At 35.5% G+C, this 13,334-nt stretch overlaps 3 protein-coding genes across 4 annotated transcripts; 2 read left to right on the top strand and 1 right to left on the bottom strand.

Moving 5' to 3' along the window:
- Positions 1-446: 446 nt before the first annotated feature.
- On the top strand, positions 447-5,709 carry LOC149482482 (uncharacterized). Its single transcript, XM_089703941.1, has one exon. The coding sequence runs from the start codon at positions 454-456 to the stop codon at positions 1,927-1,929; it is 1,476 nt and encodes a 491-aa protein (XP_089560067.1). The 5' UTR covers positions 447-453; the 3' UTR covers positions 1,930-5,709.
- A 152-nt stretch (positions 5,710-5,861) lies between these two features.
- nac (GDP-fucose transporter nac) lies at positions 5,862-10,943 on the top strand. Its single transcript, XM_089703942.1, has 5 exons — positions 5,862-6,064; positions 6,207-6,408; positions 7,955-8,180; positions 8,477-8,769; positions 9,447-10,943. Exons 1-5 carry the CDS (start codon positions 5,982-5,984, stop codon positions 9,663-9,665), a joined length of 1,023 nt encoding a protein of 340 aa, XP_089560068.1. The 5' UTR covers positions 5,862-5,981; the 3' UTR covers positions 9,666-10,943.
- On the bottom strand, positions 10,802-13,166 carry Ids (iduronate 2-sulfatase). 2 transcript variants are annotated; one of them, XM_089703938.1, is made up of 4 exons: positions 12,731-13,166; positions 12,085-12,562; positions 11,630-11,905; positions 10,802-11,373 (listed from the first exon to the last, which is right to left on the bottom strand). In XM_089703938.1, the coding sequence occupies exons 1-4, from the start codon at positions 12,944-12,946 to the stop codon at positions 10,802-10,804; spliced, it is 1,542 nt and encodes a 513-aa protein (XP_089560064.1). In that variant the 5' UTR covers positions 12,947-13,166. The 2 variants fall into 2 exon arrangements, with proteins under 2 accessions (XP_089560064.1, XP_089560066.1); XM_089703940.1 differs by having other exon boundaries at positions 11,630-11,902.
- Between the last annotated feature and the right edge of the window lie 168 nt (positions 13,167-13,334).

Here is a 13,334-nt window from a genome sequence, read left to right as displayed (position 1 = left end):
ATACGTGGTGTAAAAAGTGAAAAAAAAAAAATAATATATACAACGAAATCTAAATTGTATAAATAAGTGACATGTTTTTCTGCATTAAATAATATTTTTTGTCGGTGTACATTCCGTTAGACGCATTGCTTTGGGAAAACGTTATTAATGTCACAGTCAAGCACTGTCAAACCTTACAATACGTCAATAATACGTCAATCAAAATGATTTTGAAAAATGTCATTGCAAATTTAGTAGACATGTCAAAAAAGAAATTGAAAGTTTTTTTTCGGCCTGCGGTGGTGTAAGTGTATACACGTGCTTTGTGTTTAAAGTGTTTATATTTTCATATTTCTTAGTTTAATCTTGATTTTTACTATATTAAGTCTATCAAACCTGATATATTTGTGTGTTGGTGGCGGTTTATGTGAGGTTTGTTTTAATTTCTAATAGATAATTGATATTATTTAAGTCATGGAGGTATCACCTCCTGATCCACCTGATCCCCCTCCCCCTCCTGAGACTATGAGCGATAATGTGCCCCGTCCAAGGCCAAAACGTCATCTTGACCAGGATGTCGGTGAGGATTTTAGAAGTAAAACAAAGAAATCTTCGCTAATCGATTGTCCTAACTCCATTTCAATAGATACCGTATATAAGCATCCGCTTCTAGAAGGCCCTATTCGACAGTATTCTGCAACTGACTCGGGACCATTCATTGTTCACTGCAGTAAGATGGAAAATGACCCTGCATCAGGCACCTCGATCCGTGCCATCAAAATCGGTCAACTACTTGTTAGTAACGGCATCAAAAATATTTGTAGAGATGGCATCAAGAAAATCGGCCGCAATAGGGTGGCTATTGAATTCTCAAGCGGTGAAGACGCCAATGTATTTATTGGTCATCCAATATTGGCACAGCACAACCTTAGTGCAATTATCCCCTTATACAATTATTCTCGAATGGGCATTGTGAGAGGAGTGCCCACTGACATTTCTATGCAGGAATTTGCTGCCAATTTGGAAATCCCTGCGGGCTTTGGGTATATCTTAAAAGCACGTAGGTTAAATAGGAAAAATCGTACGACAGAGAGCACTGAATGGATCCCCACAAACTCCCTAGTCCTAACATTCCAAGGGCAGAAGCTTCCTGACAGGGTCTTCCTGTACAAATCATCCTTAACAGTAGAGCTTTATAGACTGCCAACAATCCAGTGCCTGAAATGCTGTAGGTTTGGCCACATTAAAAACCAATGTAGGTCAAAGCCACGATGTTTCAAATGCTCAAAAGACCACCCCGGTGATGAATGTGAGGTGAGGGAATCAGATGCACATTGCATTAATTGCTCAGGCTCACACTTTGCATCTTACAATTCATGCCCTGAACAAATTCGGCAGAAGAATATTAAATCTGTTATGTCTGAGGAAAGTATATCCTATCAGGAAGCTTCACTCCGTTTCTCGACTTCCAAAAAGTCCTATGCTGATGCTTCCCGGTCCGTTCCGTCCTTCAGAGACCAAGCCCCTGAAACATCCTTCCCAAGTATGACACCAAATACCATTTCCTATAAAAAAACTGTCTTCCGTGCTCCCCGCCCTCGCCCTCTTCTGGGTAAAACATACGACAAAGCCGCTCACTCTGAGATAACGCAGGCTCCTCAATCCGTGTTCGGCAATGGATGTGCTTTATCTGGGGCTATCCCCTCCTCCCATTCTTCTATCTCTCCTCTCCCCTCTCCCTCCTCTTCTCCTTCATCTAACAACGACTCCAATGTGGTTGTATCTTGCCTTTCATTCGTTTATGACATCTTGAGAATGTACAATGACACTGAATTACCGTCCAACGTGAGATCTGTGCTATGCAAAATTTTTGAAACGGTTCAAGTAAACAATGGCTCCACTGAATTTAATACAATGGAATGCCAGGAGCTTGCGGCCGAAAAAGCATGAACTAATTCGATTAATTAATGATTATGAACCTTTAATTATTGCTATATCGGAGACCTGGTTTATTCCAGAGTCTCGTTTTCATATTTCCACCTACTCTTGTTTACGCGACGACAGAAGTGATGGATACGCTGGATCTGCACTTTTTGTCAAAAGAAACATCCCCTTCTCTAGAATCCCTATCCCATCCCATCATGAAGACATTAATGCTGTAGCAGCAAAAGTCTTAGACTTCACTGTTATATCCCTCTATATCTCAAATCCTAACTCTTCCCTAATCCCAGATTTGTATTATATCTTCTCCTCTCTCCCTGCCCCGATACTTATTTTAGGAGACTTCAACGCCCACCATTCGTGCTGGGGCTCAAACAAAACAGATGCCTTCTCCTTGTCCTTACTGGAATTAATTGATGACCTTAACCTCTGTATTCTTAATACCGGCTCTCCCACTCATCGTGTTACTCCCTCTCAAAACCCTAATAGTGCTGTAGACCTTTCCCTCTGCTCCCCCTCTATATCTTTACTAAGTTCATGGACTGTCCTCCCTGACTCACGCGGCAGCGATCACTATCCCATTCTTCTGTCCATTAACAAACATTTTTCCAGCTCAAATCCTCCTCCCTTACTTAGGTTTAGATTATCCAAGGCCAAATGGAGCGAATTTTCTCAATCATTGGTTTTGAAAATGAGTTCCGCTCCTTTTATTAATGACATGGACAATGCTCTGAATACCTACTCCTGGTTAGTTGATTCCCTTATCTCTAGTGCCGAACAACATATCCCCTTAAAACCTTTGCATAATTACAAACCCTCAACACCTTGGTGGGATGCAGATTGTTCAGAAATAATCCGTAAAAGAGCCGATGCTGAAAAATTATATACAGCCAACATGTCAAATGAAAATTATATTAACTTTAAAAAAATTTCTGCGGAAGCAAGAAGGCTACTCAGTTCAAAAAAGAGAACAGGTTGGTCAAGGTTCTGCCAATCTCTCTCACCAAGAACTCCCTTATCTCTTATTTGGAAACAAGTCAAAATATTTAGAAATTCACTGAATCCCAACAATATATCATCATCTGATACATCCCAGTGGCTAAATTCTTTCATGAACAAACTTGCTCCCCCAATGGCTCCCAGTTTCGATTCTCTGCCCACAAATCCTTCTTTTATCCCCTCCAGTAACTGCTTTGATGCTCCTTTCTCCATGGACGAGCTATACTGTGCTTTATCTGGGCTTGTTGATTCAACTCCAGGTATTGATGGTATTCCCTACTCCTTCCTTAAGAATTCGCCCCCAGAAATCCTATCTTTATACCTAAACTTAATTAACTCCTTTTTTGCCTACGGTTTAATCCCTGAACCCTGGCGAGTCCAAATAATCATACCCATCCTCAAACCTGCAAAGGATCCTTCAGATTTCAACTCTTACAGGCCTATAGCACTGTCATCCTGTTTATTGAAGGTTATGGAGATTTTAATAAAAAACCGTTTAGAATGGTTCGTCGAAAATCAAAATTTACTCCCCAAAACCCAATTTGGCTTCAGAAAAGGGGTGAGCACACTAGATAGTGTTGCTATTTTAACAACAGATATCCGGATAGCTCTCCAAAAGGGACAGTTCCTTGTGGGAGCCTTTCTCGACATTCACTCAGCATACGATAACGTCTTACTTCCTGTGCTCAGGCAGAAAATGCATAATCTGAGTATTCCAGCGAGGATAACACGCTACGTTTGCAACCTCTTTATGTCCAGGTCAATTTGCGTACGTCAAGGGGACTCTCTATCTGCTCCCAGGTATGTATGGAAAGGTCTGCCACAGGGATCTGTCCTTAGCCCTCTTCTGTTTAGTTTGTATACCCACGATTTAGAATGTTCTGTTCAAAATTTTTGTGAAATCTTGCAATACGCGGATGATATTGCTTTATACGTTAGTTGCCCAAACATCAACGAGGCTGAAGTGAGATTAAACACTGCTTTGTTCTATCTCCACCAATGGTTGGATGAACATGGCCTCTCTCTTTCAGTCACCAAAAGCTCTTCGATCATATTTTCTCGTAAGAGGAACATTCCTCCTCTGCACCTAACATATAAATCAGAAACGTTTCCCACTAGTAGTTCCATTAAATTTTTAGGCATACATTTAGATTCTAAATTATCAGGCAAATCTCACTCGAAGTACGTTATGGATAAGTGTGAAAAAGGCATTAATGTAATGCGTGCTCTATCAGGGGTAAGTTGGGGTTCTCATCCTTTCTGTCAAAAAATTTTGTATAACGCCATAGTCCGGAGTCATTTTGACTACGGTTCTTTCCTTTTAGAACCATGCAATAAATCTTGCAATACGAGTTGGGATAAGGTCCAGGCTAAGTGTTTACGCATTATCATAGGTGCGATGAAGTCCACCGCGATTAATGCGCTACAGGTAGAATGTGGAGAGCCCCCGCTCAAACTAAGAAAACAATATCTTTGTGATAGATTCCTATGCAAAGTCCTGCAAATCTCTGACCATCCTCTTATCTCCAAACTTCATACACTATACAGCCTGGTTGGAAACAACAGCTCCTATCCTCTATTAAACTCACTCTGCTATTTCTTAAACCTCCCTTCTCCCTCTTATCAAATTACCTGCAATCCCCTATTCACTATCCCGTTTCAGGCAATTGTTTTTCGCCCTAATATCCATTGCTTCAGTATTAAGAAAGGACCTGGTGCTAATGAGAACTTCAACCGAATCATAGCTGAGGAGTTCCATGGTTGGACAACTGTTTTTACGGACGCCTCAAAGCTATCGAATACTGACAATGTAGGAATCGCCGTCTGGATCCCAAAATTCTCCATAATGCTATGTCGCAAATGCCCACCGCTGACATCCTCTTACACGGGAGAGGCATTGGCTATCCTGGAAGCTGTCTCATATATTCTCTCTCATGACATGGATCAATCTATCATCTGCTCCGACTCCCAAAGCTGCTTAAATTCTTTATGTTCTAACCTATTCCGAGCCAAAATTAAACATCCTATTATCCTCAAAATAAAAGAACTCCTATTTGAATGTCATGAGAGAAATATTCGTGTGACATTGACCTGGATCCCCAGTCATTGTGGTATCCTCGGCAATGAGTCAGCAGACTGGTGTGCCAAGACTGCCTCCAGGATAGCATCTGAGTCCCACAATCTAGTATATTCCCAAGATCTTTTATCGCTTGCTCAACTGCGCCTAACTGAATCATGGAAAGCCTCTTGGAAATCATCCCAATTAATGAAAGGTAAGTTTTATGCCTCAATCCAGGGTGATATTCCATCCAAACCTTGGTTCTCAAAATTCAAAAAGGTAAGTAAGCCAGTTACTTCTGTGATCTGTCGAATAAGGCTTGGTCATTCATGTACCCCTGTCCATTTGGCTAAGATTCGGGTAAGGGATAGCTCACTATGTGAATGTGGCATAGACGAGGGCACATTAGACCATATCTTCCTCAACTGTCCTAATCACTCCCCTTCCCTGTATGATTTCCTTCCTCCAGATATCCCTAGACCCACTAACATGAACACTCTTTTAGCAATGTTAAACTCACCTATAATTGAAATTCTTACCAACTTTATCACAACTAATAAACTAAAATTATAATTTACACCTAGATTAATTTACTATAAATATATAATATATATTAACAATATTGAGTAGCCTGTTTCGTTTGTTTTTAATTAACTCTCATATCATTTATTATCTGTCTGAATTAACAGTACTAATTTTTATGTTGTGTATCTATATATTGTGTTTGTCTCTTTTTGTTTTAGGTATATCTGCGTTTTGATTGACATCGGTATATTAATGTTAGTTTCTCAAGCGTGTATTATCTTCCCAACGTGACATTGGCAGAATTGTACTCAAACAAAATTGCCACCCTTCGAAAAAATTGATTGATTGATTGAAGAAATTGAAAACATAGAAACATTCGTAATGTGTGTATGGTTGATATAGGTGTACCGTATTAAATTAAAATTAGATTCAAGTGAAGCGAGGGGATAATACATAGAAATTATAATAAAAAACATAGATGTATAAGCATAGAAATATGGAAGACCAAACAGATCTATGTTCAAGATATATAAAAATATTTATAGTTGTTGCATGCTATTGGTAAGATAATTATTATATTTTTTATGTTTCATTGATAATTAGATAATTTATTAGTGATCATCAGTTTTACTTTACATTACTAAATGTTATACATACCTACATAATATATTGTGGATTTTTCATTGCTTTTTTTCGGTTGTAGGATTGTTTCAATAGCCACAGTATTTGTGAATAAAAGTTTGCTCAGTGGTCAGGACGTGGCACTAGAAGCACCCTTATTTATAACATGGTTTCAATGCATAGTTTCATTTACAATATGTTTTACTCTCAGTAAAACTGGTGGCATACCAGGTGTTTTTAAATTTCCCAAAGGAACACCATGGAATCTTGAAATAATGTGGAAGGTATTTGAGCAATTTGTTACACATGTTATCTCTAAATACTTGGAAATCTTATCTTGATGACCAATTTGTAATTGTAATAAATTGGTTTTACCTTTGTTTATTGTATTTGAATGAACATAAAAATGTTTTAAAATACATAATAGTATGCTTAGATTACAAAATAAAATACAGATGGAGCATGTCAATCATTCATCGCCCTTGTCAAAGAAAATACGAAATCAAAAACGAATACGTTCCTCCGCTAGTGCTATAGCGATTCTAGTGTCATGCAATACGTCAAAAGGGGTTTGATATTTTAGTAAAAAAATGCTGTCTTGTGATATTAAAACGCTGTAAAACTTATTCCCGAAAACAAATAAAAAGATAAAACATCGTTTTACAGATTTTCTGTAGATTATTTGGCTTATTTAATTTTGTATACAAATAATAATTTTACAAATACGAAGGAATTCAAAACTTCAACGTATGCTGCCAGTATTTTGAAAATGAATTTGCCATTTTTAGGGGTAAAATGGTTAAAAGATATTCGGGGTAGTGCTGTTGGATTTTTCGATCGTGAATGTGATTATTTGTATAGTGCAATAAAAGTTCATGGTCATTATTAGATTATTTTAAAAAGCATTATACATTTTTTTGTTACTTTTATAAAAAGCGTCGTTTTCGCTTGCGATTTAATTCACATGATGGATATGATGAAAATAAAATGTCCCGCATTCTCGACTAAAAACTACCGCTATTCGCATTCATATGTTTTGAACTTTTTTTAATGTAATTTATTTAATAAAAATTGAATAAAATTATTTTGTCCATGTATAACTTTAGTAGATAGGTGATAAAATAATTTTTACAATATTATAAAATAATATCAAAAACCCGAATTTATATTAAAATAAAAATTAAAACATGACTGCTAATAATTTATGTAGCCTACGTCACTACCACCACAGCTACCTTCATAATTCAGATGATTGCAATGACACCTCATAAGTCACAACTCAAAATCGATCCAACAGTTTATACTGCAGGGCGTGTCAAAGAAATATTATACATACATACCTACACTCGAAAAACATAACCCTCTTTCTTCCGTAGTCGGGGAAAATTTTGGGAAAATTTTCAATATCTGGTAACATAACACCCACACAGAAGCACCGTGTACGTACAGTGCAACGGCGAAATGACAGCACACATAGCTTTATGGAAATGACGATAAATTATTCGGTTTAGTTCGGCAACGCTCCATCTGTCTTTTATTTTGTAATCTAAGATAGTATGATATAAATAATACTGTTATGGAAGTATTTATATTTTAAAAGTTATTTGTACATTGGTACAAAAAAAGTTTTAAAGGTTATTAATAAAAAGTTTTAAAGGTTATTAATAAAAAGTTTTAAAGCTTATTAATAATTGTACAATTGTATATTGATACAAAACGCAATAATTAAAATGTTTGGAAAGTAAGGATTTAATAAAATGCTTTTGCCACAAATCTTTATGCCACAAATCTTTATGTTTACAATTTGATGTTTTTTTTATATTTTTCCAGGTAATACCACTATCAATAATGTTCACACTGATGATAGCAACCAACAATCTATGTTTAAAATATGTTGGTGTTTCTTTCTACTATATTGGAAGATCTTTGACTACAGTATTTAATGTTATATTCAGCTGGGTGCTGTTAAGACAAAAAACATCTTTAAGGTGTATAATGTGTTGTGCATTTATTGTCTTTGGATTTTATATTGGAGTTGATCAGGAGGAGCTATTAGGTATTGATTATCACTACATAGTATAAAACAAAGTCGCTTTCTCTGTCCCTATGTCCCTTTGTATGCTTAAATCTTTAAAACTACGCAATGGATTTTGATGCGGTTTTTTTTATTTTTTAATAGATAGAGTGATTCAAGAGGAAGGTTTTAGTTTACAAAGCGGGCGAAGCCGCGAGCGGTAAGCTAGTATTTAAAAAACTGTGCATACATGCTCTTATCCTTGTTTATTGTTGTTTCTTTACTAAACACAAAATGAATAATGTTGTGTGTATTTAAAATTATAATATTTGTTACAGGATCATTCTCATTAATTGGGACAATTTATGGAGTTGTAGGCTCCTTAATGCTTTCCCTCTATTCCATATTTACAAAGTCAGTGTTGCCAAGTGTAAATCAAGAAATTTGGCTGCTGTCATATTACAATAATGCCTACTCCATTATATTGTTCTGTCCCTTAATGGTATTAAATGGGGAGTTAAGTGTGCTTTGGAATTATCCAAATTACCACAGCTCCTACTTTTGGATGCAAATGGTCATTGGTGGCTTTTGTGGATTTGCAATTGGATATTTCACATCCCTACAAATTAAGGTAAATTAATTTTGTACAAATATTGATATTATTTTTTACAAAAAGTAAATTTTTTGAATAAGTAATAAAATGGGTTAAATATTGATTGAATTTAACCAGACTTACTTTAAAATTATTTATTACTAGCGGTCCGCCCCGGCTTCGCCCGTGGAACATATTTACGTTTTCTCTACATAAGAACCATCCTCGTACTTCAAGGAATATAATAGAAAAGAATTATCGAAATCGGTTCAGCCGTTCACACGTGATGCCGTGACAACGCGAAACGGGTGCAGACCCGCCGCCTTTTTATAGCTCCCGCCGCGAAGCGCGTCGAACGCGGCAACTGATACACAAAAATAATCCTTATGGCATGATTCTGTATTCACTTATAGCGTATTTCATGTATAACTTTGGTGTTTCTACACCGATTTACATGATTCTTTTACTATAACCTGCCCAGGAGTATGAAGAATAATTGTGCCAAATTTGGTTAAAATCCGTCGTGTAGTTTCTGTTTCTATAGCGAATATACAGACAGACAGACAGACAGACAGACAGACAGACAAAAATTTTACTGATTGCATTTTTGGCATCAGTAGCGATCCCTTATCACCCCTTCATAGTTTTTTTTTAAATATATTTCATGTACAGAATTGGCCTCTCTACAGATTTATTATAAGTATAGATTTTTACAGGTAACATCACCATTAACACATAACATCTCAGGCACAGCAAAGGCCTGTGCTCAAACAGTGATGGCAACACAATGGTACAATGAGACAAAGAATTCTCTCTGGTGGGCGTCAAATTTAATTGTATTAGCCAGTACTGCATTATATGCAAGGTTTAAACAAGTTGAAATGGAAGAAAACTCCAGAAAAATTATTCCCGAAGAAAAGAAAAGTTTAGTGTAAACAAGACTGTTTAGAATGTTGGGTATTTTGAATATATGTAGCACAAAATTTATTATTGATGATTAGATTTAGATGTAAATGTAGTTAGAAGCATATCAGGAGATAGTATTAATATGATTGCAACATTGCATTATTAATTGACAACAGAAAGTTATAAGGAATTTTTATGAAATACTGATTTTGGAGTGCTTCAAACATGTCTAGTACATAGAGTGAAAAATATTACCTATATTTCCACTCCACAATATGCTTTCTTATTGTCCATATTTTATTACAATTACTGTAATCTGTATGTATTTTTACACCAAAGAATATACAATGTAGAATACAAGGAAGTTATTCTCATGAGCTTATACATAATATATAGCCAGTTTTTGAAAGTAAAGAATGTCTGTAACCATACTTAAATGCTGCTTAAACATTTTCTTGTATTTGTATGTGACATAAGCTTTCTCAAACCTTAATCAAATCAATTCTCAATTGAAAAACAGGCCTAGCTATAGTATCCTAATTTGAAACACAATCTAAAGCTTCTACGTCAGAAACATACAAAATTATCCAGATTGAAGCGATGAAATTAAGAGAGAGAGAGAGAGCTAGCTGAATGTTCTTTATACACATCCAGAATAATAAATGTGATAATTTCTAATAAAACTTCTGCTATCGTAATTGACGTACAATAATCAACTAGACTCAAAATTACACTCAAAAAGTGTCCGAAGCAAACTCTGAACTCTGCCTCCTATTGGGCAGAGTTTTCAAATTAGCGATACAGTAGACTCCGAACATATCTTAAAGAATCAGTTGCAGAGATTAGTGTGTAGACACAGCATCAGCTTCTTTTTTCCGTATATAATTGGGCATAACGGATGCGACATTCCGAGTATTGAAATAATATTATTTTTTGGGTGAAGACTTTAATATAGTTAAACTAGTGCAATATACTAAAAAGTTCTTTACTTCCTGCCATTAGCTATGTAAATTATGACTATAATATATTACGATATTTAAATTTTATTGTAAATATTTAAGATATACATACCTACATACAATAATGAGTATTTTTTAGCATAAGCCATAAGTCAAGCATTTAAAAGTTTTACTTGAATTTATTCCTATATTTATGTAAGTTATGCTTACCTATTATTTTGTGCCCTAAGCAATTTCGATAGCTTAGACTTTATATCTTTATATTTATGTTTCATGTGAATGTTATTAGATTCCTCAGGATCCAGGACATGATCATACAGTTCTATACCCAGTGTTGTATTCCAATCTTTTGTAAATAAAATACTATTAAACGCTATCCATTCTGTGTATCTGTATCTTTTTGTTCGTATACTATACCCCATTATTTTTATATCTCTTAGGCGCGGTTTGTCAGAATTTGTTTGAGGTTGTACTGACGGGCGAGGATATTGACTTAAAGCATAGGTTGTTCTTTTCATATCTCCTTCTACTTTAGCACGCATATACGGCATTAAACTTTTGCCTTCGAAACATTGTGTTTCTTTACTATTTTCACACTTTGGTATGCTAGTTTTTAAACCAGCCAATTCTATCAAAGTTGGAAATATGTCTATTAATTCCACAGGGCTGTCTACATGTCTTGGATTTAAGCCGGGTACATGGAATATAAGAGGTACTTTTAACGCGACATCGAAATTGCTGTATTTTGCCCATAGTCCATTTTCTCCCAAGGACCAACCTGAAAATAAGTTTTATTGACATTGTTTATGTTTCCAATAGGTTCTTCTAGTTTATAAAACATACGAAAATTCAACTATAGCGCCCGGCATACTTATTGGCCAAAAAGAAGCGTGGTGGGGAAAGTTTGCGCATCAAGTTTTAGTACATTTTTATATGCGCAAGCTTCCCCCACCACGCTTCTTTTTGGCCAAGAATTTTGCCGGTCGCGATAACTCCCCTGAGTATACAATAAATGTTCTGTGCGCTATACTGACCGTGATCGCTCGTCAATACAACGATAGTTTTCCTCATATCGACATTAGCCAATAAGTTTCCAATCAAATCATCTACATAAGAAGATGCGGCATAGTAGCTCTGTTTGATCCTCAAGGTCCACTCAAAGGGCATGGTTCCATAAGGAAAGGATATATTAAGCCGTTTTATGTCGTCCCTACGACGGACGTCTAGCCAAGGATGCCAAGACACTGTTGGAAGAGCTTGTGGTTTCCATGGGTAAGACGGCGGTCTTACATTTTCTATTGGAACATCTTCTGTAAGGTTAAAATATTAAGATTTACCTATCAACTATATTTTTAAATTTAATAAGTTATAAAAAAGTCTAAAAAAATAAATAATAAAATAATAAAGTTTTGTAACAAATTAAAAGGAGTTTATTTTCATACTTTTCTACAAATACGAAATATTTTTTCGTAGTTAAACCGGAACATACCTAAATACTGTGTAGGAAACCTCAATGGTATATGTGGTTTGTGAAATCCAACGGCTACAAAAATGGGCTTTGTTGCATTCCTTTCTTTAAAGATATTAATAGCATTATTTAAAATTTCTAGATCCGGTAATGTTTTTCCTGGTTGCGTTGTTACATTTATAGGGCATATAAGATTACTTCGCAATTTTCCAGTCTTATAATCGTTGCAAACTTTTGAATCTTTGTAAATCTCACTAGGGGCATGATATGGAGGAACAGACCAGCTATAAGGGTAATCATCAGTAAAATTAGAACTCTTTCCTGGGTGAAATATTTTACCAAAGGAAAACGTATCATATCCAGATTCCTTAAATACTTGTGGAAGCGTTGAGAAATTCGCAACGCTATCTCGCCAGTAACTGTAAAAATCATACAAGCGTAATGAATCGGGTCTCCGTCCGGTCAATATTGAATTTCTGCTTGGAGCGCATAGCGCCTGCTGAAATATGAACAAAAAATATCGCATTGAATGAATAGATTGTTTAGGTTTTATATTTTAAGAATAAGACTTTTCAAGATAAATCCACAATATCACAGCACAATATACATCTTTCATTCGCAAGTTTTATGCAAGTTCATAAATGAAAAATATTAATTTGTCACTTACTTGAGCAAATGCATTTTGAAAAATTACTCCGTTTCCCGCCAATTTATGAATGTTCGGTAAATAAACTTCCGAAATGGTAATGAGCCGCAGGTCATCAATTATGATAAATAAAATATTCTTAGAAATATGTTTGCCCTTGCAAAAGTTCGAAATTTGAACGAGATAAATAAAAAATATAATTAATACACCTTTAAATCTGTCACATTCCAAGATCATCGTATTTTCTACTTCTTACAAGCTTCTTACCTACTCACTCTTTTTGTGAAGTCAAGCGAGGTATTTTTTATTGTGTCGCAGATACCACAAGTAGATACTTGGATTTATGAGCGCACCAAGGTATCCAAATTCCAAGTCAATGCTCAGCAAAATGCTCAGTTAAAATAAAACAACACGCTACTTTGCAAAGTAAAATACCACCTACTGCCCTATTATACATTATACTCTTTGCCACCTACACAATGTACATCGGCGATATACCTACCAAGTACCAACACTTAAAATATAGAATAATTTTATGTTAATTTGTCAATGTGCACTTTTTAATTAGACATTTCTTTTTGTAAGTAGTTTTACTTACTATTCATACATTATAATTTAATTTTCT

Source organism: Colias philodice, chromosome 15 (assembly GCF_061535455.1).
Source record: "Colias philodice isolate Cphi_HAF_F1 chromosome 15, ilColPhil1 Martin Lab GWU primary, whole genome shotgun sequence".
Lineage (NCBI taxonomy): Eukaryota > Metazoa > Arthropoda > Insecta > Lepidoptera > Pieridae > Colias > Colias philodice.
The sequence above is the reverse complement of the archived record's forward strand: the minus strand, read 5'-3'. Positions and strand labels throughout refer to the sequence as shown.